General features: G+C 31.8%; 2 protein-coding genes across 4 annotated transcripts; both read left to right on the plus strand.

Moving 5' to 3' along the window:
- The first annotated feature begins 2,443 nt into the window (after positions 1–2,443).
- LOC126743835 (protein Wnt-9a) lies at positions 2,444–9,901 on the plus strand. Its single transcript, XM_050451066.1, has 5 exons — positions 2,444–2,617; positions 5,405–5,632; positions 5,689–5,888; positions 5,937–6,101; positions 9,467–9,901. The coding sequence occupies exons 1-5, from the start codon at positions 2,529–2,531 to the stop codon at positions 9,847–9,849; spliced, it is 1,065 nt and encodes a 354-aa protein (XP_050307023.1). The 5' UTR covers positions 2,444–2,528; the 3' UTR covers positions 9,850–9,901.
- Positions 9,902–13,378: 3,477 nt separating this feature from the next.
- Positions 13,379–18,585, plus strand: LOC126744070 (calcyphosin-like protein). Of its 3 annotated transcripts, none has more exons than XM_050451420.1 (5): positions 13,379–13,399; positions 17,591–17,745; positions 17,799–17,980; positions 18,034–18,243; positions 18,295–18,585. In XM_050451420.1, the coding sequence occupies exons 2-5, from the start codon at positions 17,592–17,594 to the stop codon at positions 18,394–18,396; spliced, it is 648 nt and encodes a 215-aa protein (XP_050307377.1). In that variant the 5' UTR covers positions 13,379–13,399; position 17,591; the 3' UTR covers positions 18,397–18,585. The 3 variants fall into 3 exon arrangements, with proteins under 3 accessions (XP_050307377.1, XP_050307376.1, XP_050307375.1); XM_050451419.1 differs by lacking the exon at positions 13,379–13,399 and adding an exon at positions 13,460–13,677; XM_050451418.1 differs by lacking the exon at positions 13,379–13,399 and adding an exon at positions 17,351–17,514.
- The last annotated feature ends 7,136 nt before the right edge of the window (positions 18,586–25,721 follow it).

A 25,721-nucleotide genomic window follows, 5' to 3' on the forward strand; every position in this document is an offset into this window, starting at 1 on the left:
TTTTTGTGTCAAAAGTTCAGTTTTGTTTTTAGAAGTCCTAATTTTGATTCCTCTAGTAGATTGATGAATTTGTTGTTTTTAGACTGTGAATGTATTTTTTTTTTTAATATTGAAAGGTTTTTTAATTCAAATTCAAAAATATTTAATTCACTTATCAAAAAGTTTTATAAAAACTAATAATTTTAAAATTTTGTGAAAACCCTAATTATGACACTATACAATAGCTGAACTGAATAGTGGCTTAGATAAATTGCCGAATTAAATAAATTGAATAATTATGCTCAAACCATAATTTAAAAATAAATCCCAGAAAATCCTGCATATTGCTGTTGCACTTTGTAATGTAACATGTTTCTGGGTTAACTTAGATACTAATGTTTGGGTTGTTTGTATGTTCTCAAAAAATATACCCTTTATAGATATCTTAAAGTTGTATCAATGTTTCATAATTGGTAGTTTACAACACAGGGCCGTAACTTTTAACTGCAGCCCTGGAAAAGGCCTAATATAGGCCGAAACGTCGACATAAAGAAAAAGGCTTGGAGTTTTATTTGGCCCTATATTCAACTAAAAACAATTAATCGAATACTAAATTAGCATATTAAATGTAATAATTTATTAAGTCAAAATATAAGAAATGAGAGTCAGATGCATTTAAGTTATGCATGAAATTTGTATTTTATTTAATTAACTTTGCATAATTAGCAACGAAAGGCTATTTAATCGTCGATTATTTGATGTTAAAATTGTCTGTAAAAAATATTGATTTTATTCCAGGCAACTGATCCTCGTGAAATAATTTTTTTTATTCCAGACAGTTGATGACATTATTTGTCTGTTCTTTTCATGACTGTTATATGTGATGAAACAAATAACAGAAAAATAAGTTCAAGTAATAAAGAAATAAAATGTTTTACAGAAGAAATTGAGAGAAAGTCAAAAAAAGATCAATTTCCAATGAAATGGAAGATCGGAGTATCTACAATTCATCTAGATCATCTGCAAAAACAAACACTAGAACATAGAAAGCAAAGTTAGAATCTATAAGACGTCTGTAAGAAAATACAATAACTAAACGCATGCTAAGATCCATAACACACACATGGAGGAGAGATATCAATAAGGTCCCGGATGTTGTAAGATGGGCTAAAGCGAGACGAAGAGCTTGTATAGAGAATAGCTAACAATTGAAAAAGGCTAAAAACCCAATAGCCGTTGACTCCTAGACATCAGCATTAGATCATACTAGTCCTAACGTATGAAGAAGAAGCCAAAAAGTTTAAAGATCTAATATTACTCTTAATTTTAAGACAAGTGATAAAAGTCAAGTCAATATCTTAAATTCCTTAACTAAAATTCTTGAATCAATATTTCATGCCAATTTCAATCAGAATTTGCCCGATAGCAGCATGGTCTTTTACCAGATAGATCGACAACTACAATTTCACAATCAGAAGCAATACCAATAAATGACGAACAGTAGCTTGATACAATCATGAGTGATTGTACGAAGGCGTTTGATAAAGTAAGAGTCACAAACTATTACTTCAAAAGTTAGAAATTCTTGGATTCTCTAAGCACGTAACTCAGTTTATGACGTCTTACTTTGCAGATTCGGCAGCGAAGGTAGAATAATCGTTATCCCTTGAAATATTTGTAACATATGGGGTATCTCAAGGCAGTACCCCCCTACTAGGTCCTCTTCAATTAAGGTACTGACTTACTCATCATGTCTCATGTTTGTTGATGATTTTAAGATATTTATTTGATATTGGTTTGATAAAATTAAAGTGTTATGTGATAACCGTTACGAAAAAAAGTAAACTACTTTAATACCTCCCATCATATTGCTCATAAAGAACTTGTCCGAAAATCTGGACCTTAAAAGGTCCTTAGGTGATTGTTATCTTAAATTTACTATTCATTTTGAACATACTTAGCTTTGTTATATGAACTTCTTTACGAGCATTAATAGTATCATAAAATTGTATAATGCTCTTGTAAGAGCTCATCTTGAATATGTTTCTGTTGCATAATCATTACAAGCAGAAACCAACATAAATCTAATAGAAAAGGTACGAAAAGAGTTCTTAGGTACTTCAAAGGTCATTACAAAATGTTCTTTTTGTAGGCAGTTAATAAATTATAAAATATACGAATGCTGAACAATAAGGCATTTTATATTGATTGTGTATACTGAATGCTCCCCATTTAGAAAAAAAATGGAGTGTAACTTCTTCATACAAGTATAACATCGACCTGTTTGCTGACAGTAATACCAAAAATCTTAATGTATTTGGTAGCTATTGACACACAAACCTTAAGCTAATATGAACCAGAAGAAAAGAAGGTACTTACTTATCGAATGTCCCTCGTAAATCTACCCGCATATATACATACATACATACGTGCAAGATCGTTTAGACAAAAGGTATTGGTTGGATCGAAAATCGAGTTCTCGTAAAATGTCCACCATTTTATCGGTGCGGTACCGATAACGTACTTTTCCGTCGATATGTAGAACGAAAATGAAAATATTTCGTCAGGTACTGCCGTTCCTAGCCGTTTTGTGTCTTGCCAGTTTTATTTACGGGAGTGCCACTTTAGGGGAAACCGGGTGAGTTTCACTTTTCTTTTTTGAACTTTATGTAGAAACTTAAAAAAGGGAAAAAACGACCTGAGAGTCAAGAGTTACTTAAGGGATGCCAATATTGCGAATTAAGTTTTTCACGTTTACTGCCATTAAAAATGTTGGATTAATTACGATTTTATAGAAAATTTGCTTTTTTATAAAGTTTAACTATTTAGTTAATTTTTGTTTAATAAACATAAAAGAAAAAGAAAATTGAGCGTCAAGGTATATATTGTCAAATTGTGAATTGAGAAATTTAAAAGAAAAAAAAATTGTCACGTTTATTTCCATAAAAATATTTGAATTTCTGATAATATATTTATTTTTTTAATAAACTAAATCTTAACGATTTAATGAGTTTTTGTTTAATAAACACATCTTATTTTTATTTAATTAAATTTAAAAAAAAATCACTATTTTTAGACTGTTTATATTCCATTTACTTTAATTGGTGTTTGCCCTCAATTTAATGTAAGATTTTTATTATTTTTATCATCCCCATTTTTCTTTTTATATTTTATTTATTTTTTATCAGTTTTTTTATTCATTTAACTCTATTTAAATTTTTACAACTAACACAAACATAACATAAGAAACAATTTGAAATTCTCAATGCAGCTTGGTGTCATCTGCAAATAGTATTTAATTAAATAAAAATTTGACATTACTTTCAAGAAGAACTAGAAAATAGCTAGAGAGTTAAATATATATTATACCTTATCAAAAAATAGAAAATATATCGGGAAAAAATATTAATAAAAAAAAAATTAGTTAGTTATAGAGTGCATTATTAAAGAAATTAATACAAATTTAATGAAGTGATGAAGTTATGTCTTATGTGTTTAGAAAGAAGGCGAAAAAAATTAATTATAAGAAAGGAGGAAGTAATAGAACCACGATAATTAAGCCTATAGAAACCAGAATTTAAAAAAATTAAACAAATATGGATTAATAACAAATTATTAATTTAATTATAAGTTTTTTAACATAACAATTATAGTTTTTTATTTCCAAAATGGCGCTCAGCTACTCGATCTTTAAGATAGTGAAAGTTTTTGTTTTGATTACTTGGACAAGTTTTACTACAATATGGAAACTTTAAATTGAGCACTTTATAATAAATAATGTTATAAGAAATAAAAAAAGATTTTTTTGCAATTTTAGAGGTTAATTCTTCATACGATCAAACCCAAGCTAAAATTATCTTTTTTTTTAAGTAAGTTCTATAAGAATCCAGTAAAGCCAAACTGAGATACTGTATTTAACAAAAAAGCATGATTTACACAATCAAAAGCTTTTGAGGAATCAGTGCAGATAGAGTGCATATACCTGACTTCCCTCTTTAAAAAACACTTGAAACAATATCAATTAAATTGAGGACATTTAGCTTAGTGGACCTTCCTGCCATAAAACCAAATGGTCTATTATTTGATTTGAAGTGTTCTAAGCCATTTTATACTTATTCCAGGCAGTCAAAACCATTTTCTATGTTTATTCTAAGCAGTGGAATATTATTGTTGTCCTTGGTAGCTGAAATTAGAAATTATTGTAATTTTCAGGTGCAAAATGTCAATTTTCCCGGCTGTTCTTTAAGTATAATTAAGCCAAAATGAGAAGTTTTGTTTTTCCAGGTTCTTCGCGTCATTCTTTCAATTTCCTAACCAGTCTTGAAGAAATTTTTCTTAACAATTGTCAATATCATATAACTTTGCTTTTTTTATGAGCCTATTTAAGACTTTTCCTAATTTTTTCAGACAATAGAAAAAGTTTGTGGTTTACTTAAGCAGCTAAATTATTTTTTAAATATATATTTTAAAATAATTGAGAAAATTATTTGTTTTTTTTTCAGGCCTGTTGATCTACTCTGTTAAACTAAATTACTTCAAAAACTTCCAGGCAATTGAAAAATTAATTTATTGCTTTAAATCATTTTCTTATTCTTGAAAATGTTCTTCCAAGTAGTTGTCATTCTTGAATGAATTTTTTGCTTCTATGGGCATTTGATCTGCATTTGTTTTGTTTAGTAATGCGTTTCTTCTGGGCATTTAATTTTTTTGTCTCTTTTGTTTTCATCGATTTTGAGTCATTTTTCCATTTTTTTAATGAATTAATTAAATTCCTTTATTTTTTTTAGCTAAAGTATTTTTACAAAAAAATATAGTGCCTCTAAAAAATATAATTTTAAGGAAATAATAAAAATGTAAATTAAAAAAAAATAATCGAATGACGAAAAAAAACTAAATACGACTTTTCAAAGCATTTTTGAAGCCATCTCTTAGAAATACAAAAGGACAATCGAAATTAAAAAAAAATTCATTCCTAAATTTAAAAAAATCGCTCTTAAACCTCTACTTAACATGGCAGCAATTTTTTGACCAATTGGTCCTGCATAATCAAGTGGAAAACATGAGCATTAGAAAATCATTTTTCTCCTATTGGCAGCTCAACTCAAATGTGAAAAAATACAAGATGGAAACACAATAATTGACAGTCCCAATTGTCATATGTCAAAATATAATACTCATTGCTTCTGATTGACCACATACTACCTAAAATACCCACTTGTTTAAGTATTGTTTTAGGCTACGTTGGTTTATTCACTGAGTCACGCCAATTTAATGACCGCAATGTCTAAAAATAAAAGATCAAACATTAGTTTTACTATATTTTCACTTCCGTTGTTTAAAAACCTTCATATTCAGAAAAAAACTTGATCCTAGTATATAAGTGCACCGTTTAAGGTGTGGTATTCTATCGACTCATTTTTTCCAGTTTATCAAAAACCAATAAAATGCCTACAAGAAGGAAATCTTTGCTAGCCCTACTATACACAACTAACGCGAGTTTTTTCGACCCAGACCTACACGACGGTCGTAACCTTTGTAGATGGCTCAAAGGGCTCAAACACCAAAGACAAATGTGCCAAAGGAGGAAGGGCTTATCGGAAATCTTACTAGAAACCAGACATTTAACTTTGAGCTCTTGTCAAAGGCAATTTGAGTAAGTCTTGACTATCATCACTAGTAATAACCTAAACTCACTATCCTTTACTGCAGGTTCGAACACTGGAACTGCTCCACTAGCAACATGAAAAAATTCTTCAAAAAAACTTATAGAGAAACCGCTTTTATGTACAGTCTGGCAACGTCAGCTCTGGCATACGCGGTTGCCAGAGCATGTCAAGAAGGGAGCATGACGAACTGTAAATGCGGAGAGCATCCTAAAAGTGACAGCTCGGCCGAGTGGGAATGGGGAGGTGAATATTGACATTCTTCAGTAATTTTTCATCATTATAATTTTCCAGGTTGCTCGGTTAACACGAAACAGGCCTCGGTGTTCGTGGAAAAATTTTTGCAATTGAAGAAATCAGGTGATAAGCCCGACAGGGTGATGAAGTACAACAGCAGAGTTGGGTTGAGGGTCGTCAAGAATAAGACTAAGTTGGAATGCAAGTGTCATGGAGTATCAGGTTAATAACATATTTTATGAATATACTTAACAAAGAATATTCCAAGTTTTCGTAAGCACTAAACAACCAATGAGAATGATTTATAGCGTAAATAATATCTGCCATCGGGTGCGTGAACATTTACCTTTAGGAAATTTTAAGACAATTGTCAGTGTCATTACTGTTTCTTAAAAGTATCAATTGTCAACGACGTCAAACACTTGTCAATACGATTTTATTCGTCAACAACGTCAATAGCCATTTCTGTCAACTGTCAAAGCTGATAAAGAGAAAGTTCCATGAACGAATTACGTATCTAAAGTAAAATAACTTTAATAGAGTTAAATTTAAAGAACTCAGCCTTACAGCATTTAGTAACGTCGCGGTTCAGTGGCGCTTATATAATTGTCATTTCTCAATGATGATGAGAAGGAAAGCAGGTGGACTTATGCTATCTGCACCGTGGTATTTATTGTCAAGTGACTGCCGTATAATTTCTAATATTGTTAGAATAATATTTATTTCTTAAGTTGACCTACAGAAGGAGCAAACTGTATGACAAGAAATTTGATCAAGCCTTTTTGAAGAAATATCCTTGGAATAATTCAAATCTTCAATTCATTGTCATCTTCTTCATAGAATATTTTTACAGTAGTATTGAGAATAGCACCAGTCTTAGATGTTTTAACTCTCAGAGTCATTAATATAGAACATAGAATGTTTTCCTTGATACATTTCGGTCCTTCGAGCCAGGAAAATTCTTACATTTTGTCTATTTCTGGTTGGATTTCGGACACCTAATATGTGTTTTGTTTGACACCTTTTGGTCCTTCGAACTAAGAAAATTAATAATGTTTTGTTTAGATTTAAGGCACTTGAAATCGATCACTGGCATTATTTGGTTTTAAGTTTTATGTGTGTGTTTTAAGTGTATTTTTCTTTGCACATTTTGATTGAAAAATATTTAAATTTTTGTTTAGGTTTGAGGCAATTAAAAACAATGTCAAGCCGACTTAGTGAGACTATTTCCCACTTCTTATTGGGCAAAACGTGTAGACATCAGACTTGGAATTTTACGCTATAATATCGGTCATACGGATGCATGGACATTTGCACTAAGGAAATCTTAGGACAATTGTCAATGTCTGTTGTCAACGCTGATGAAATTGAACGTCTATGAAAGGGTAGCATATTATATTATTTCTAATATAAATCAAGATTTAAACCGATAAAAGGTTAATAATTTGATCAACAAAAATGATTTGTATAAGGTTCTAATACCGACCAAACAGTCAATATAACTATTTGTCAACAACATTAATAGCCATTTTTGTCAATTGTCGAAGCTGATAGAGGGAAAGTTTTATGAACGAATTACGTATCTACTCTGAAATAACTTTCCTAAAGTTGAATCTGTAGAACTCAGCGTTACAAAATTTAGCAACGTCGCGGTTCAGTCGGCTTTGTGTAACTGTCATTTGTCAATCTTGTCAAATAGCTACCCTATAATTTACAGAATAATATTCATGTTTTTCGTCAACTTACAGAACGAGCAAGGCGCACAAAAAATTTAATTAAGCAGTATATATTAATTTGTATATAATATAACAAATATTCAAGGTATAATGTCCACAGAATATTCCGCAATTAGTATTTAAAGTAACACCATGTAAATATTCTTTAGAGTATTAGAGCTAATAAAAATGTTGTACCAATATTTTAACTAATAAGAATGCTTCTTTAGATGCATGGAAGTTCGGCCTAAGATGGTTCAGGTTAATTGTCAACAACGCCAGCTATCATTTGTGTCAACTTTCAACGTTGTTGTATGTCGTTGTCAGCATATTCTTTAATTAGTATTCAAAATAGCACCATTTAAATATTCTTTAGGGTATTAGAGCTTCCCATTAAGAATGCTTCCGTATTGTTCTATAGTCAGACAATCAGATGCATGAAAGTCCAGCCTAAGATGATTCAGGTTAATTGTCAAAGCCATTGAAATATGTCAACAACGTTAACTGTCATTTCTGTCAATTATCAACGTTAATGTCAAAAAGAAATTATTACATACAGCATATCATACTGCGGTATTGTTAAATAATTAACAAACTTGTCGGTGCTTTAAAAAAATACATTTTAGTCCAGATAAAATTACTTAACTCCATGCTTTTGAACTCTTAAATATTTAGCAACGGTTCAGTATGCTGTCTGCATATTTTGTCTGAAAATCAGAAATATAGCTAAGCTACATAACTCTATATATTTTAAATATTAAGCAACGATGCAGTATGCTGTCTGCATGTTTTGCTTAATAATCAGAAATATTCCATACGTTACTAAATCGGCTTAAGAAAAAAGGAGTATTATGTAAAGAAATATTTTTTGAATAATGTGCATAATTTTTACAATGGCATAAATTAAGATTTAATGTTTTCAATAATTCAAATCTTCAGGGAATAATCCTTATAGAGTATTCCTTACTTAGTATCTAAAATAACACCGTGTAAATATTCTGAAGAGTTCAGAGCTTCTCAGATAAAACTGTTTAGCTCTATGTTTTTAAACTCTTAAAAATGTAGCACCTATTCAAAATGCTACACGGTTTGCTTAAAGTTAATTTCAACTGCCTCAATGCCAAATAAAAATTCAATAATTTTTAGAGTTCGAAGGACCAAAATATATCAAACAAAACTTACATTAAGTGCTTGAGATCTAAAGAGAAATAGAAGAAATGTGAGAGTTTTCCTAGCTCGAAGGACCATAATGTACCACGGAAAACATTCTATAGTTCGTTTTATCCCATTAATTGATTTCGACTACTAAAAATCTAAAGAAAAACAGTAAAAATTTTATGATTTTCCGACTCAAAGGACCAACAAGTTATGCCAATTACTCAAGAACACTAGAAATTTTGCCTGACTCGAAGGACCAAAACGTACTTAGAAAAACACTTTCTGGGATGTGTGAGTTTAAATATTAAAATGTTCCGAATATTCTTATATAACGTTTTAAATTTTTTAAAGCACATCTTTGTTTAAGTATGAGATTTAAGAGGTATCAGCCAGTCACCAAACGTTTACAAGTTGTCCTTTTAACTATCATTTAAACTTAATATAATCCTAATAACAAAATTTAATTTTATTAAATTATTCTTGGAATATTTTAAGAATTACTATCCACTTATCATTTCAACAATGTCAATAGTCATTTCTGTCAATTTTCAACGCTGCTAGAGAGCAACATTTGTAGAGAGCATATCGCACCGCAGTGACACAGCATAAAGAAAGTTTCTTTATGCTGTGGCAGTGACTTAACAAATAAGCTTCGCCTATCTGAAAAACTACCTTATCCATCACCTTCATGCCTTTTGTCGTCTCTCTCTTCAGGTGCCTGCACCCACAAAACCTGCTGGAAAGTAATGGTTCCCTTCGACAAAGTAGCGGAAAACCTAAAACAACTCTACCACACAGCGATCCAAGTAGAGCCGGACAACAACGCCCACGACATCAGCGTAATCAAAAAACGAAAACAGCTGATCTTCCTGGACTCCTCGCCGAATTTCTGTGATTCCCACAGGACGTGGTGGTTGCCCACCAGGGGGCGCAGATGTCAGAACATCGACGACTGCGCCACCTTGTGTTGCGGCAACGGACACGTGACTAGCACGCGCCAAGTGGTGGAAAAGTGTAACTGCGAGTGGCGGGAAGGCGTCATCGAGTTGAAATGCGAGAATTGTTTTAGGGAGGAGACTTTGTATCATTGTAAATAGATGACGTTGCATTGGCGATATTTTTGTGATAAAGGAATTATTTTAAATGTTATTTTATGGTTTTTTTATATTTATTTCCTTATTATTACAGGTGAAGAAATCATGGAAATCTTAGGAGAAGTTAAAACTAAAGGTTCTTCAGGTTGGGACGGTTTTTAATTCTAGCAAATTTGCCTCCATCATCATTGGCTGAATACATTAATGCCTCTTTAACTTTGATGGTGATTTTCCGGCTCTTTTTTAAGTAAGAAGAGTATACTCCTACTAATGTCAGACCAATATATCTCTACTTTCTTCACCCGTAAAAATTGTAGAAAAGCTGCTGTAAAAAGGCTCAATTTGGTTTCCATACGTGCCAAGAATAGTGATGCTGTTCTTCATTTATTGAAGAAGCTTTATCTGGGCCTCAACAATGGGGATGCAGCCGCAGCGGTGTTTTGCGATCTCTCAAAGGCCTTCGCCTGTGTGCCACATAAAATACCGCTGCAAAAATTAGAAATGTGAGGCCCGATTTTGAAATGGTCAAAGTAATTTTTGTCTGTCAGGTGTCAAGGGATTCGTTTTGCTGGTTCTGAATCAGAGAAGTTAAATGTCACATTAGGTGTAGGTGGCTTTGGTGTTGGTCCGCTACTATTCTTAATTTATATGAATCACTTACAATCAGACAGTAAAGCATAGATAATGCATATCTTTTGCTGATGATACTACTGATATTTGGTATCGAAAAGATACAAATATCCTTAGGTGAATGGTGAAGGAGCATTTGGTTGATATTGAAAGATGGTGTAACAGCAACTTCAGAAATCTAAGGGTTTCATTATTGACAGTAAATTAAAGTTTGAAATTCACATTGAACAACTCTGTTCTAGGTTGGCATCTCATTGTTATACTGTACGGACAATTAGAAACAATCTTTTTCTCTGGATTATATGAATGGGTAGTGTTATTTTTTATAACAGCTTTGTTAACAACATCGGTGTTTAAACAATAAAGCTTTATGTGACTTTTTTATTTTTAAAAGGGATCATGGTCAGAATAGAATTTCCTGACTCCTTCACCATATTGATATATGATACATTGTCAAAGTGCTGAGTACATGAAAATAGAATTGTACATTTTTACATATATTGTACATTATAAGTTATTGTTTTAATTTGTTTAAATAAAAACAAATTTTCCAGTTTTAAGCATAATTTAAATCAGCACTATGTCTATTTTAGGTTATTAAATTTAATCAGAAATTTAATTTGTGGGACTCATATGGAATCCTTGCGCATTCACCAATTACTTACTTTATATGTTTATTGACACGGTAATTTTTCCTTAAATTGCAGCAATATATTTAATGAATAAACAGATATTCAATAAAGAATATTCTGACGTATCAGTTTTTCCTGTCAGTTGCCATTCCTGTCAATTTTCGTGCTGCAAGAGTAAGGTTTATAAACAGCATATCGTACCGCGGTTTTGCTATTTATCGAATTGACATTATTACCACATTAGCTTTTTTTATAATTCAAGGATTAAAATTGCCACTACTTTATTATCTAGCGCAATTACCGAAACTTTGCATTTATTTAAAGTATTATTTACTGCATAAATTAATTAAAAAAAAATTTCAATGTTGCTAAGCCTCTCTATGATTACTTGTTCATAAACATTTTGACAGTTGACGTTAAAGCTTTTAGTTATATGTCAATACCCTGTTGTCATAGAAACAAAGATGGCGGATAATTAGAGAGATTTAGCATTTATGCGGCATGGTATATTTTCATTTTTTCTTTTAAAGTACATAATTTACAAAATTCATTATTTATAGCTAATTATGTAAGTTAAATTGATGTGTATAATTTACTCTTGCTAAAACTCCCGTAATTTGACAAATGACATTAAAACCATTAATTGTTGTTTATATTATGTCAATAAGATGTCACAATTGGATCAAGGATGCTATGGATAATTAGAGATATTTAGCATTTAGAATTACATTACAGGTGATGCCTAATAAAATGCTTGCCTGGCCCATTTCACCATTTTATTTAATACTTATTATAGGCAAATAAATGATTATTAAAGCCACGTTTGTTTTTACATAAACACACCACACACGTTGTTCGTGTTTAATTCCCATTAGAACCGGACATCAAAAGACAATTTGGGTCAGTAGACAATTTTCATTATGGTAATGTCGATAAAATTCTGTTCGAAGTTGTTGCTCCTTTATTTGACCTTCGCCATACCCAATAAGGGTTATCAAATATTAATTAATTTAGGGGAGATACAGGTAAAGGTATCCCCAAGATCAATGTTTCATCCCCAAGCTTGACCTTAAAATAATCTTTATTCAAATACAATTTTGACCGTTAGTAAATTTGAATTTTCATCCTATACATAGGATTTGTATGTTTTGCTCTACAAATTGCCTAGTTAATCTGCTTATAGGTAAAGTCATGTCTTGGGAATATATAAAATAATAAAAAAATCAAAAATTATGGTATGAAGTATTTGAAATCTACTATAGACATGACTGAATGATTGATTCAGAAACTTCAGCCACAACTCAAAATAAATAAGTTCAAATACTAAAAAAATTATAAATTATTTTAAATGCCTGGAATAAATGCAAATATTACCTACTTCAAAAGTGGATTTCGATAAGAAATTGTCTTATATGAAGTTGAAAAGATGATGGACGTATAAGAAACTAAAATTGAACTTTAACAAAAGAATTAAAGATGTATGGTTGTAATAAGAATATTCAGAAACCCGTATAAGAATATTTCTTTAAATATTGCAAATGCAGCTCTGTTACTAACAAATCAAACGACAATGAAATATCGGACAATATAATTGACATCTCTAAACGTTTTTTTTAGATGTTTGTGGTAGATACCGGGATATTGGCACAACAAAAAGGAAACAGAAAATATTGTGGGTAGTTTTACTTTTTATAGCCTACATACGAGTATTCTAGGATATTAAATTAAAAAGGCTTTAAATCTTTCAGTAAGGTTCAATTGCAATCCTGGTTAAATATGTATTCCTGTGATCTGGGGGAAACGTTTCTAGCAAAAAATCCATATTATAACCCCATATTCTATACAGGATGACTCAATAGTAATGAGGGAACAACAGTCGATTCCCCAAGTCAATGCAATTAAGGCCAACTCGTCTCAATTTAATACTGAGATATAGAGGATCTTTAAGTTTAAGAATAACCATTATATAAATATCGGGATATTAAAAAGGTGCTTCAACAAAAAGAATGTTCAAAATACCCACCATTAACTTCAACACAATGATTGTCACATTTTAAATGCAAGATTCTCATTACTGTTGTTATATGTCCTTCTTTCTTTGACACACGCTGTATGTAATTATTGTTTGTTTATATCCTATCGAAAAATCGATCGCTTAGCAACACAATTCGTCATAGCATATAAAACTTTCGATACCACATTATCTATTTTCCGCACCATTAATAAAAAACACTTCCTACATATGAACATATTATACAGTCGTGCCTAATTCCATTTGCATCGCTTATATTGTACGTATATTAGGCTTAATTAAATTAAAATAATCATTTATGTTAATTAAATGATTATTTTCGGTCCTCTTGGGAAATTAAAAAAAATAATAAATAAAACCACCCCGAGGAGTTTTTAAATATTTATCGCGGTTTTTGTCGCGTCGTGTATATTTCCGGTCGATAAATAAAAGGTTTGAACTTAGTTCAATTATTATATAGTCGGTCGTATTGTTCAGTCGAACATTGTCGTTTAAAGGGGCGAAAGTTCTTTTTTAGTGTATTAATTTTATTGCAAGGTATGTACTAGAGCATCACAATATTTCATTTTTTTTTTTAATATATAATATGGTTCGAATCTTTAGTTTTTCATGAACTCTGAAAATATTTTAAACATAATTAATTATTGTACAAGGGTCTAAAATAGCGTGCCTAAGAATCTATACGAGGCTCATTCTAAATCCTTGTAAAAAAGTCAACATTAATTTTAAGAAACCGACCTAATTTAATTTATATAAGGGTGGTATCACAGACACCCTGTATACCGGTCGTTTCCTTCTTGACCAGATTGGTCTATTCTGACATAGTCATGACTAAAAGATACTCGCATGTCAAAAGTTAACGTATGAAGCAATTAAGCTAATTTGAGCGCCACTTGCCATTCTGCCATCCAATTCAGCACCACATCTAAGGTCTGAAATTTTCGAGAATTCGACAAGAGCTTAAATCCCGATTCAAAATTCGCGACAAGACAACTCTCAAATTTTAGTTCCCTGATTAAAAATTCCCGAACGAAAATTTCCTGAAAATATTTATAATAATTAATTAAATTATTTTGATAATGCATGGTTTGGGCGAGTTATAATTCGAGAGTTTTTTCGTGGTCAATTTAAATGTAGAACAAAATAGGAATAAATCAGGAAAAGCGTTGTTGTCGTATTCCATGGCAGCATGGCAATTGAAGTCCGACATCGATTCTGGACTTTTAGCATCTATAATTTGTATTAAATTGTGGAAAAAAACTCTGGAAATTTATCTTTTCTTGGAATGTGAAGTCGTTACTTTAACCCATTAACGCCCAAATTATTTTTTTTTTTTTGAAAATCGTTAAAAAAATAGTCTTGCCATGTTATTTTGGATAATTTTTAGCCAAAAAAAAATTAAAGAAATTTTTTTCGCTGGGCAAATAATTGATTTTTTTTTATAAAAAAATATGTTTTTTATTACTATAAAATTGTACAATATCTAATTCTTGCGGTGATATTTTACAAAACAAGTGGTGCAAAGCGTAATGTTACATTTTTTACAGTAAGTAAGTGGGCGACTTTTACAAGAAGTGTATTGGCATCTTCTTTGATTGGTTCTCTTTTCCAAAAAATGCCCCTTGGTTGATGGTAAGCTCAGGGGTCTACCTTTCATAATACTTCGTCCATGACCAAGCTTGAGGTAGGTTATTGCAATCTCGCGCCTAAAATCTTTTAAATTTATTGATTTCTTCCCATTGATTCTTCGGTAAAGCTGCAACGAATTTATTACCGCCATATCTATCATCCTTGTGAATAAATACCAGTACCACTTTTTGCCTCGGATGGCGATGCTATGTTTCTCCAAAAGCCAGTCATGGTGATCCACTCCTCCCATGTATTTATTGTAGTTGTATATCAGTCTAGGTTGGGAAACTGGCATGCGAGCTTTTTCCTTCCTATTCCAGCGTGGAACTGAGGCTACTGGCTCTACGTGATCAAAATTAGTGGCCATTGAAATCCACTTATTGTTATTCCATTTAACAATTAGTATTTCATTTTTGATGTCAAATCTAAAATCATATGATCCACGAGGCATTTTTTCCAGTTTCTTTCACTGCAACTCATTCGTTTAATGATTTTCAGTTACGTCAAATATCAATACATTCAAAGCCATTTTAAATTCCTTTTTAGTAATTGAAGCAATATCTTAAACACAGTTGAAATTTTAGCTTAATTCTTCCAGGAACTTAAAATCATTCCTATATAGTCCAGATTTTTGAAGTATTTTTTGTGAAGTCTCTAGGCCACTTTAGAAAACTTTGAGTACCACTTGCCATTCTGCTATTCAATTCAGCACCTCGCTCGTTCTACCGACTGATTTTCAATGACAAATGCAAAATTCGCGACGAAAAACTCCCGAAATTGAATTTCCTGATTAAAAAGTGCCTAATGAAAAATTCCTGAAAATATTAAGCAATTAAATTCCTTTGATGATGTATAGGGTTGGGTGATTTATAATTTGAATGTTTTCCGTCGTGAATTTAAACATAGAATACAATGGCAATTGAAGTCTGACATCGATTTTGAGCTTTTGGCATCTAATTTGTTAAAATCGTGGAAAAAACTTTGGATACTTATATTTAACCTTTAAGGCAGTTAAGATCTTCTTCCGGGAATTTAAAGTAATTTTAAGTTACGTCAAAGCATTCTAAGCCATTTCAAATTCCTGCTGAGTAATTAAAGCATTGCCTTAAATTCAGTTTTTGTCGTCAATTTAAACGTAGAACTAAATGTTCAATAGATAAGGTAAACAGTTGGTGCCGAATTCCATGGCAGAATGGCAATTTATTCCCGACATCAATTCTGGACCTTTAGTATCTAATTTGTGTTAAGTCGTGCAAAAAACTCGGGAAATTTATATTTATCCCGGAATTTGAAGTTGTTGCTTCAAGAACATTTAAATAATGGTTAAATCCTTACAGGAATTTAATGCTTCATGATACAGACTTAAAAAAAAAATTCAAATTTATTTTAGGCATTTGTGGTCAATTCATGTTGTTTTCAGGCATTAAGGCAGTTAAGATTTTCTTCCAGAAATTTAAGATCATTTTAAATATTTTCTTAGTAATTGAAGCAATATCTTAAACACAGTTCTTAACTTAATTCTTCCAGGAAAATAATTTCTATATAGTGCAGATTTTTGAAGTATTTTTTTCTAATTTGTATATGAAATCTCCATGCCACTTTATAAACCTTTGAGCTCAACTTACCATTCTGCCGTTCAATTCAGCACCTCGCCCTTTCTACCGACTGAAATTTTTAATGATAAGTTTAAGCTCCCGAATTTTAATTTCCGGATTAAAATATCCCAATAAAAAAATCCTGAAAATGTTTACATTAAGTAATTAAATTACTTTGATTATGCATAGGTTGTGTGAATTACAATTCGGGAGTTTTTTCGCCGTTCATTTAAATGTAAAACAGAATTTGCAAAATAGTTCAGGAAAACCGAAGTCAGGAACCTGTTGTCGAATTCCACGCGGAATGGCAATTGAAGTCAGACATAGATTCTGGGTTTTTATTATCTAATTTATGTTAAATCGTGGAAACAAACCTGGAGTTTAAAGTAGTTCCTTCGAGAAAGTTGAATGATTAAATCCTTCAAGGAATTAAAAGTAGGCTTTTGCTTTATAATCTAAACTTTAAGATAAATTGTCAAATTTATTTCAGACATTTGAGGCCAATTAATGTTGTTTTAAGATATGGCAACTCATTCCTTTAAGGCAGTTAAAATCTTCTAGGAATTTAAATTTATTTTGAGTTACTTTAAACGATTTTAAATTCCTTCTTAGTAATTGAAGCATTCTCTTAAAGGCAGTTGATCACTTCTTCCAGGAACTTAAGTGATTTCCTATAGAGTCCAGACTCTTTTAAATCGTAATTATTTATAAGGTCTCTAGGCCACTTTGAGTACCATTTGCCGTTCTACCATTCAATTCAGCACCACGACCTATGTACGGTCTGAAATTTTCAGTAACATGCTCCCAAAATAAAATTCGTTAAAAAAACTCCTTTAATATTTTACCAATCTCTTCTCAAAATACAATGACACCACTGACCATTTATTAATAAAAAAAACACATGCAACCTCAATTTAATTCAAACTTTCGCCATATAAGCAGAACATCTAGATCATCGTCGTTTACCTTGAATAACCACAAAACGAAAATTTCACCAGTCTTAGTCATCTGTCGGTTATTACCGTGTTAACTTATCTAAAACGAGGCGAATTTTAATTTATTATTAGATTTAAACAATAGTACTTAGGCGATCCCAAACGTTGATTATAGGTTTTAAGGCAAGCCCTTTTTAGTCGTTATTTACAAAGTGGTAAGGCAACAATAAACACTGACGTATACCCATCACGTATAAATCAATTAAGTGATCCTGTTTTTCAATTTATTAGAATGCCAAGACCACAAAGTGCAACTTCACGCCAAGAAACCGAAATGGCTTCAAAAAGCTTAAGGGAGCTTCAAGCGGTTGGAAACTCCGGAGATCCAGTGCAACGTTTACGTTTGCTTTGTTTGTCCAGAGGTGCCCACGGGATATTAGGACTTGGTAAGGTTTTATTTGACTTGTGAAAAGCTTTTGACCATATTAACCCTTTATAGGACGAATGTTTCGCAGAATGGACGAAGATGGCAACAAGAACCTAAATAAGGAAGAATTCACACTGGGGTTGCGAGAAATCGGTCTGGAAGTCACTGACGAGGAGATCAATGAGATGTTTACCAAATTCGACACTGATGGGAGCGGTAGTGTTAATTTAAACGAGTTTTTAGTTCATATAAGGGTAAGTTTAATTTATTTAGGTGAGGTAAATTTATATAAACTGTAACGTTTTAGCCGCCACTATCAGAATCCAGAAATAAAGTCATCCAAGAAGCGTTTAATAAAATGGACAAAACTGGAGACGGTGAAATAACTATTGAAGACTTGAAGAACGTTTACAATGTCAAGTCTCATCCATTATACATTTCTGGAGAGCAAGACGAGGACACTATTATGAAGAAGTTTTTGGGTAATTTTGAGCAGGATGCCACCAGAGATGGAAAGGTGCTAAAATTATCCAGATAAGTCATTTTTTTATAATAAGCTCGATTATAGGTCACCAAAGAAGAATTTTTCAACTATTATGCGGGAATTAGTGCCTCTATTGACAATGACTGCTACTTTGACCTAATGATGAGGCAGGCCTATAAACTTTAATCCTTTTTGATGCTTTATTATGTGTTACGCTTAGAACTGGAAAGATAATTATGGAATTCTTTGGAATAGAACTCTGTGTACCGTTGCTATCTTTAAATAAGTTTATAAGAGTGTTTTTAAGAATTATGTACTTTTAAATGTTTGTGTGTGAATATCTCTAATAAAACAATTTATTAATCGTTAAGCATATCTATAAACTGCATTATTTATTATATAGGGAACACGTATACCATCACAGTTTTCCCTGTATTAAAAGTTCTTACCCTTAAGTCTACTTTATCATTCAAAAATATAAATTTTATGGACAAAGCATGGCAAGCATATATTAGTATTGCTAATATCTGGTCAAAGACTCGTCAAGCAATAGTATAATTCTAATCTTCTAATATCAATAAACAAAATTATTGGCATCTAAGTTTGATGAGGTAAAATATACAGAATGAAGAACTGGAAGTAAATAACTGTAATAATTTTTAATAATGATTAAGAGCTTCAAAAATTTCAGACCGTAGAAAGAACGTGAAGCTGAATTGAATGGCAGAATGGCAAGGGCTAATAAGCCATTCGAGGCTGAAATTTCCAAGCCCCAGGGCATGCCTGCAATTTTAACATATTTAATAAACTTTTCTATAACAATTGGTACATTTCCAAACTTTTTAAAAATAACGATGGAATAAAAAAGTGTAAATAATTATATTTTTACAATTTCAATATTATCTAGTATCTAAAAATTTTTGATTTTTTTTTGTGTTTTACACAGCATCTAACTGGCCGTTGTTAAAGTTCAAAGGAGAGAAAGATCTGGTGATAATAAATAAATGACTCCAAGAAAATAAATTAACGCTTAATAAAAATAAAACCAAATTTGTTGCATTATTTTTTTTTTACTTTTCACGAGTTTAATTTAGTATTTTTTAATTTACTTAATTATATACTAATTTACAATTCGATGGTTTGGTTCCAAATGTGGCGATCTTCAAAAATTGTATTTTTGAGCTATTTACATAGCCTTGTTGAAAATAAGGATTTCTAATAGTTCCAAAAGAGGCTATATCGATAAATTTAAATTTGGCGCCAAAATTGACAATTTGAAAAGTGTCTTTATTTTATTTGTAAATTATTTTATGAGGTCCAAATATGTTTAAAATCACGTAGCTACTTTTGGAACTGTGAAAATATATTTAAAGGAGTCATTCTATCGCCATATTTTTAATTCTCATTTTAATCTATCATTCCATAAGCCTCGAAAGGATCAATGTCCAACATGTACAGCGTATGAATCTGCTAACACGGAAATTAAAGTAAATTTGCTGCAAAACTATGAAGATCACATTAAAAATAAAGAAAGAGCCAGACAGGAAAAAATTTGAATAAGGATGCAGCAAAGGAAAATCCTAAAGAAATACATTCCGCCAACTTTGAATTGCAACAACACTAACCCCATTATTTTTTACAAGATGAAGTTAGCCACATATAATTTCACTATTTTTAACTGTAGAGATAATTCTGGAAAATGCTACATGTGGTCTGAAGTAGAAGGTTCACGTGGCCCATGCGAAATAGCATCTTGTTTATTCCACCACCTCAAAAGTCTTTCTACATCCTTTCAAAATGTAAGGCTCTTTAGTGACACATGTGGAGGCCAAAATAAAAATCAATTTGTTGCCGTACAAGTTTTACCGATAGAGGTTATTGATCAAAAATTCCTGATTTCAGGACACAGCCAAATGGAATGCGATTCAATGCACGCAAAGTACGAAATTTTTCGAAAAAAAGGCATAGCTTTTGTTGACTGGAAAACCCTGGCAAAGCTAATTATGATCAACGGAAACAAGGATCAAGATGGGAATGTGGTTAATTGGCATCATATTAAGTGGATTAGGTATGAAAAGGCATTCCCTTTTACAATGAAAATTAAAACTTGATTTTGATGAAGATTTTCGCAATATAATTATTCTTCCACACAGAGGAAGACGAGTGACAGTTGCTTCCATGGAAAAATGTCTCAAACCCTTACACGAGGAAAAGAGGAAAATTTCAGCATTAAAGCTGAAACATTTAAAAGAAATTTGCAATTCGGGAAGTGTCCCAGATGACTGCCGGCTCTTTTTTACAAGTTTGCTAAGTAGTGACGAAACCATTGATGAGGATGAAACGGTGGTTCCAGATGTAAATGACCCTGAGGGCGAGGACTTTTTCTTACAATAATGTTATTAATAATTATTTTAATCTTTCATTATTATGTTTAGAATTAGTTCTTTAAGCTTATAGCTTTTCGCATCACTACAACTTTGAGAAAGTATTATGTGCCAAATATAGCTATCTGCATTTTTCCTGTTTAAATTAGTTATTATTTATGTTTTTCGAAAATCTGGGTCATTATAAGAATTTTTTTTTATTTTATTCAAATAAAAAATATATAAATAAAAAGATGAGTTTTATTAAAATGTGTTTTTTTATAGATTTGATTTGATACAGCCTATTAAACTTTATTTTGTGTTTCCTAAATATAAAGCATTTTGTAGATAGCTACATATGGAAACACACCATCGAATTATTATAAGATAATGATATAATATGCATACAATGAACATATCGTGGCTGTGTGTATGTACATTCAGCTGATCAATAATTAGTTCATAATGAACTTCGACCTAAGACTAATAATAGTAACATATACCTGCTTAAATAATATTATCAAATACAGAAATATTAAACTGACTAAATACTAGCTAGTTATAATCTAATGGAAGTTAATGGCACGCTGGAATGTATGTTATCTTAAATAAATCCATGAGTACAATTTTTTTTACAGTATATTCTTTGTTTTTAAATTGTTCCAGCACATATTTAATAATTTGGGAGCTACATATGTTATACATCATTAGTTACACTAAAATGGGGGATGGATATTATTAGATGTTAATGTGTATTTGCTCTAGTATTAACATTCTGACTAATAAAATTTTTAAAAAGATTACTACAAATTGAGAATCTTAATATAAGGTTGGGTAAGAGTAAATATTCCAGATTGTTTAAATAAAAGGGTTGGAGGGAAACAGTCTGGATTTAAATAAAATAACTTTTAAAAGATATTTCTGTATAATATTAATATTCTTTAAAGTTTCATTGTAGGTAGCATCATTTGAAAGGCTTCGAAAATTTCAGGCCGTAGTGCTGAATTGATACGGTAAGTGGTACTAAAGCATTCGAGGCTGAGCTTTTTAGCATTGAGACAGAAACTGGCTACTGTTAGGGTTGTTGCATAAAAACTTGGATCTGAAGCTTCTAAAGCACTGTATCATTCTTTTACTACGCTATGGAATTGCTGCAGCCGTTAACTTTTTAATTGTCTTTGTTTTACAAAAAAAAAAATTGGGTATGTTTGGGTAAAACGCACAAGTTGCATCTTACCAGCGATCAATCTATAAAGCCCCATAATTCCAGACAAAAATTTAATACTCTATTCCTTTTTTTTATAAATTTTTGCAACATTTTAGCAGGTATTTCTGAACAATTAAATTAAGATATTTTAAAAACAGTGCCTTAAATCATAATTTTGCAAGAGTAACTTTTTTTTCCAAATTAAATGGAGAATCTAACAGTTGACTTCTTATAGGACAAGTCCCACCGTATATTACGCCATTGGCAATTTTTTTAAAAATTGGCTTCACCGGTAATTCGCAATTCACTACAATAACCTGAATGCGAAATTTAATTAAAATTGAACTGGTAGTTTAAAAGTTATGATAAATAAACTCAAACTCTCAAACTCAAAAATGCTTTATTGTCATTATAAATATAGAAGTTGTAGACAAAGCCAATAAACTGTACATTAAAGGAATAAAAACGAGAAACTAATTTAAAATAAAATAAAATTATATTAAACTTTGAAAATACTTAAATGCTAATCATTAAAAAATCACCTAAACTATAGTACGCTTTACTAGCAAGAAATATTTTCGTCCTTTACGTAGGATTTTTTCAGTCTTAAGTTGTCTTATTTCTAGTTTATTAAACAGCTTTCTACCTCCATATATGATAGAGCTATGGACAAGTTGAAAATGAGGAATGGGTAGCCTCAACAAATAATTTTGTCGCGTATTATAGTGGCTTCCTAAGTGAAGTTCCTGTTTATATTTTCTAAAAACTAAGCAAACTGTTTCTAAAATAAAAATACAACACAGGGTTAAAATATTATGACTTACAAAAAGCGGGCGACATGAGTCACGAGGCTTGGCCCCACATAGATATGGCCCTTTTCTGGAGTACAATCACTGAACTAAAAAGTGAATTTAAACATGAACCCCAAAAGCAAATTCCATATCGAAGGTGCAACTCGATAATCGCGAAGTATGCAGATCTGGCGATGGAGAAATTAAGACTGGTGGCAATAACCCTTAGGGCGTAGCAGCCTGATCAGACTTTTCTACATACATTCACAATATGATCTTCAAATTTAAGGAACTTGTCTATGGAAAGACCCAAAAACTTACTAAACGGTGGCATGGTAATGGCTTCATTATTTAAACATATATCATTTGTATTACATTTAAAATTAAGGATATTTGTTTTGGAAACATAAATGTCAAAAAATTTTCATCACATCAGTCTTTTATTTTTAACAAATCTGCACGTATATTGGCCTCCATTTGAGAAACATCAGAGTCGTGCCAGAGGATGGTGGTATCATCGGCAAACAATGTAAATTTGCCAGTTACCTGCAGTTGTGGCAGATCGTTCACATAAATGAGAAAAAGTATTATAGTATGGGCAGTTTTTATTCTGGTTGATAGCCTTGTGGTGATTTTGAATTTAAGAACTGACAGTATGATATTGTACATATGATATTTCCAACATTCTTCTATAGGGCCACAATTCAAAGTATCTAATATTTCTTGATTCGCCATTTTTAATTTTTTCAAGGCATATATAGGAAAAATCAAGGAGTTTACTAATTTGAGTTTGTTGCGTTGAGATATTGCGGAGTCTTTTTATATTTGAGTTGATTTTTCCATCAGAACTATCTTTGTTTGTGATAAGTCATCCCTAATACTTTGTCGTCTAATACACATCGTCAAAAAAGATACCATTATGTTGTTTTTGCGTTCCAAAGAACAAAAAATGGTATCTAAGAAAGTGTGTATTCTCGACCAGAGACATTTTATTCACATTCTATGTATATTTTGTCTGAAAATGCCGGAAAATGTAATTTCGTTGTTTGATAGACCAAGAATAGTGGCTTTGCACCAAGAATATTTGTCATCACGCAATTTCTATCGTTCTTAGAATTTCGGTAGTTCGTATCGTAAATTTATACTTACGAAGAAACTGGAAACGTTGACCAATTTCATATTTATGGATGACAATGTCAGGCCCCATCGCACCAGAAGGGTACAAGAGGATTTAGAATATGGAAATATTACGAGATTAGAGTGGCTAGCCAACTCTCCTGATATGAATCCGATCGAACATGTATGGAATTATGTTCACAATAAGGATCCATAATAGGGAACACCTAACTTTGACCCTTCAGGAGGTAAGAATTGCAGCTCAAGAGGAATAGAACCTTAGAACATTGAATGCCTAGAATAAGCCTAGCTGCAAACCATAGGCGAGGTTGTTTGAGCTCACCATCTCTCAGACAATGATGTCAAATCAACTTTCCAATTTTTCATTAAATATAATTTTCTTAAGCAACTACATATTTTTTAATGTATTTTACTTTGTTATAGGTAAAAATGTACTCTTTAAAAGTTCAATTTATTTGCTGACTAATAACACAGCAACGATAGCCAGCAACCAAAATCTAGAACGCAGCATATGTCGTTTGCCAGCAAGCTATTTATAGTCCGCGCCCGCTGTTATTTAATCGATATAATGGCCGTATCTCCTGAAATTCTCAAGGAATTTCAATATTTTTTTGTCCAGATATTAACAATCAATAAGTAAATTGATTTATAGTGGTTATAAACCTCTACAAACTAAAGTTTTTTTGTGAAAATTACTTAAAAAGTCGAATGTTAAAGAAATGAAAAAGGCTCAAAAAGGATTTGAATTAATCTTTTTTCTACAGGGTGTCCGGAAAAAGGAGGCCAACCCACCGGCTACATATAGAGTGGGCCAAAAAAGGGCCAAGTACTGATCCTTGCGGAACACCCACATTTATCTTAAGTTCCTTAGAGATACCACCATTAAATTTGACAGCCTGGACACGATTTAATAAGTAGGAACGAAACCACTCAAGGGCAGTTCCTCTGAAACCATAGAGCTCCAGTTTCATCAGCAGCACTCTGTGACTCACGCAGTCAAATGCCTTGGCCAAGTCACAGAATACCGCTGCTGCAACTTCACCAACATTCAGTCGATTGTACAGGTGCTCTAGAAAGCTAAAGATAGCATCATTTGTGCTCACAGACTCACGAAAGCCCAACTGCTGAAGACTCAATAGGCCAAACCTATTTAAAAATGAAACCATCCTCACCTTAACGAGCCGTTCCACTATCTTGGCTAAAGTAGGCAATAACGCTATAGGTCTATAGTTAGAAGGAGAGTCGCGATCGCCACCCTTGTAAAGAGGAATAATCATTGCTCTTTTTAAGCACTCTGGTAAAACTCTAGACATAAATGAAAAGTTAATTGACTCGGCCAAGACTTGCAAAGCAACAAGAGGTAAAGCAGAAAATATTTTAAGAGAAAGTCCATCCCAACCTGATGTACTCTTAAGCAGGCCGCACATCTACGATACAAATGTTGCGCCACAAATGCTTTTCCACAAATGTATCTGACAGTATTTAACGCGCGCGTGTTATTTAATTTGGATCCACACACCTAAGATGCATTTGAAGCCACACCGCATTTGTGTTTACTCCCCGGATAATCAACCTGTTCGATATTTGTTGCGGCGTGTCCTGTCACGTTTTGAAATAAAAATGAAGGACGATATTACACAAACCATTTTATTTATTCAGGAAGTAGAGAAATCTTATATGACCACACTTTGCACGTAACATTCTATAGTAAGCTTGAAATTCATCATCATGATTTAATAACTGCTTTAATACTTAAAAATTTCCTTTTTTGGAACAACCATTATTATAGAGATGAACCCAGTAACGACGTTTCCTTCGGTTTTGACCTAATAATTGCCATATCATAAAATCATCGTCATCAGAAGACGACGATATGGCTACAAATGCGGAACAGAAGTAAGCCCTGATGTGCGTGCTTGTACCGCATTTGTAGCAAATGTACGAAATGTTGAACGAAATAATGTCGAAAGAATAATTAACTAAGTAATTTAGGTGTACGGCCGGCTTTATTCT

This window comes from Anthonomus grandis, chromosome 13 (assembly GCF_022605725.1).
Source record: "Anthonomus grandis grandis chromosome 13, icAntGran1.3, whole genome shotgun sequence".
Lineage (NCBI taxonomy): Eukaryota > Metazoa > Arthropoda > Insecta > Coleoptera > Curculionidae > Anthonomus > Anthonomus grandis.

Bases quoted from the DNA above. Each gene is read 5' to 3' on its own strand.
- LOC126743835 (XM_050451066.1), top strand. From the start codon at position 2,529: ATGAAAATATTTCGTCAGGTACTGCCGTTCCTAGCCGTTTTGTGTCTT. The intron at 5,633-5,688 runs GTAAGTCTTGAC...CCTTTACTGCAG, and splicing joins TCTTGTCAAAGGCAATTTGA to GTTCGAACACTGGAACTGCT. The intron at 6,102-9,466 runs GTTAATAACATA...CTCTCTCTTCAG, and splicing joins CAAGTGTCATGGAGTATCAG to GTGCCTGCACCCACAAAACC.
- LOC126744070 (XM_050451420.1), top strand. From the start codon at position 17,592: ATGCCAAGACCACAAAGTGCAACTTCACGCCAAGAAACCGAAATGGCT. The intron at 17,746-17,798 runs GTAAGGTTTTAT...AACCCTTTATAG, and splicing joins CCACGGGATATTAGGACTTG to GACGAATGTTTCGCAGAATG. The intron at 17,981-18,033 runs GTAAGTTTAATT...GTAACGTTTTAG, and splicing joins AGTTTTTAGTTCATATAAGG to CCGCCACTATCAGAATCCAG.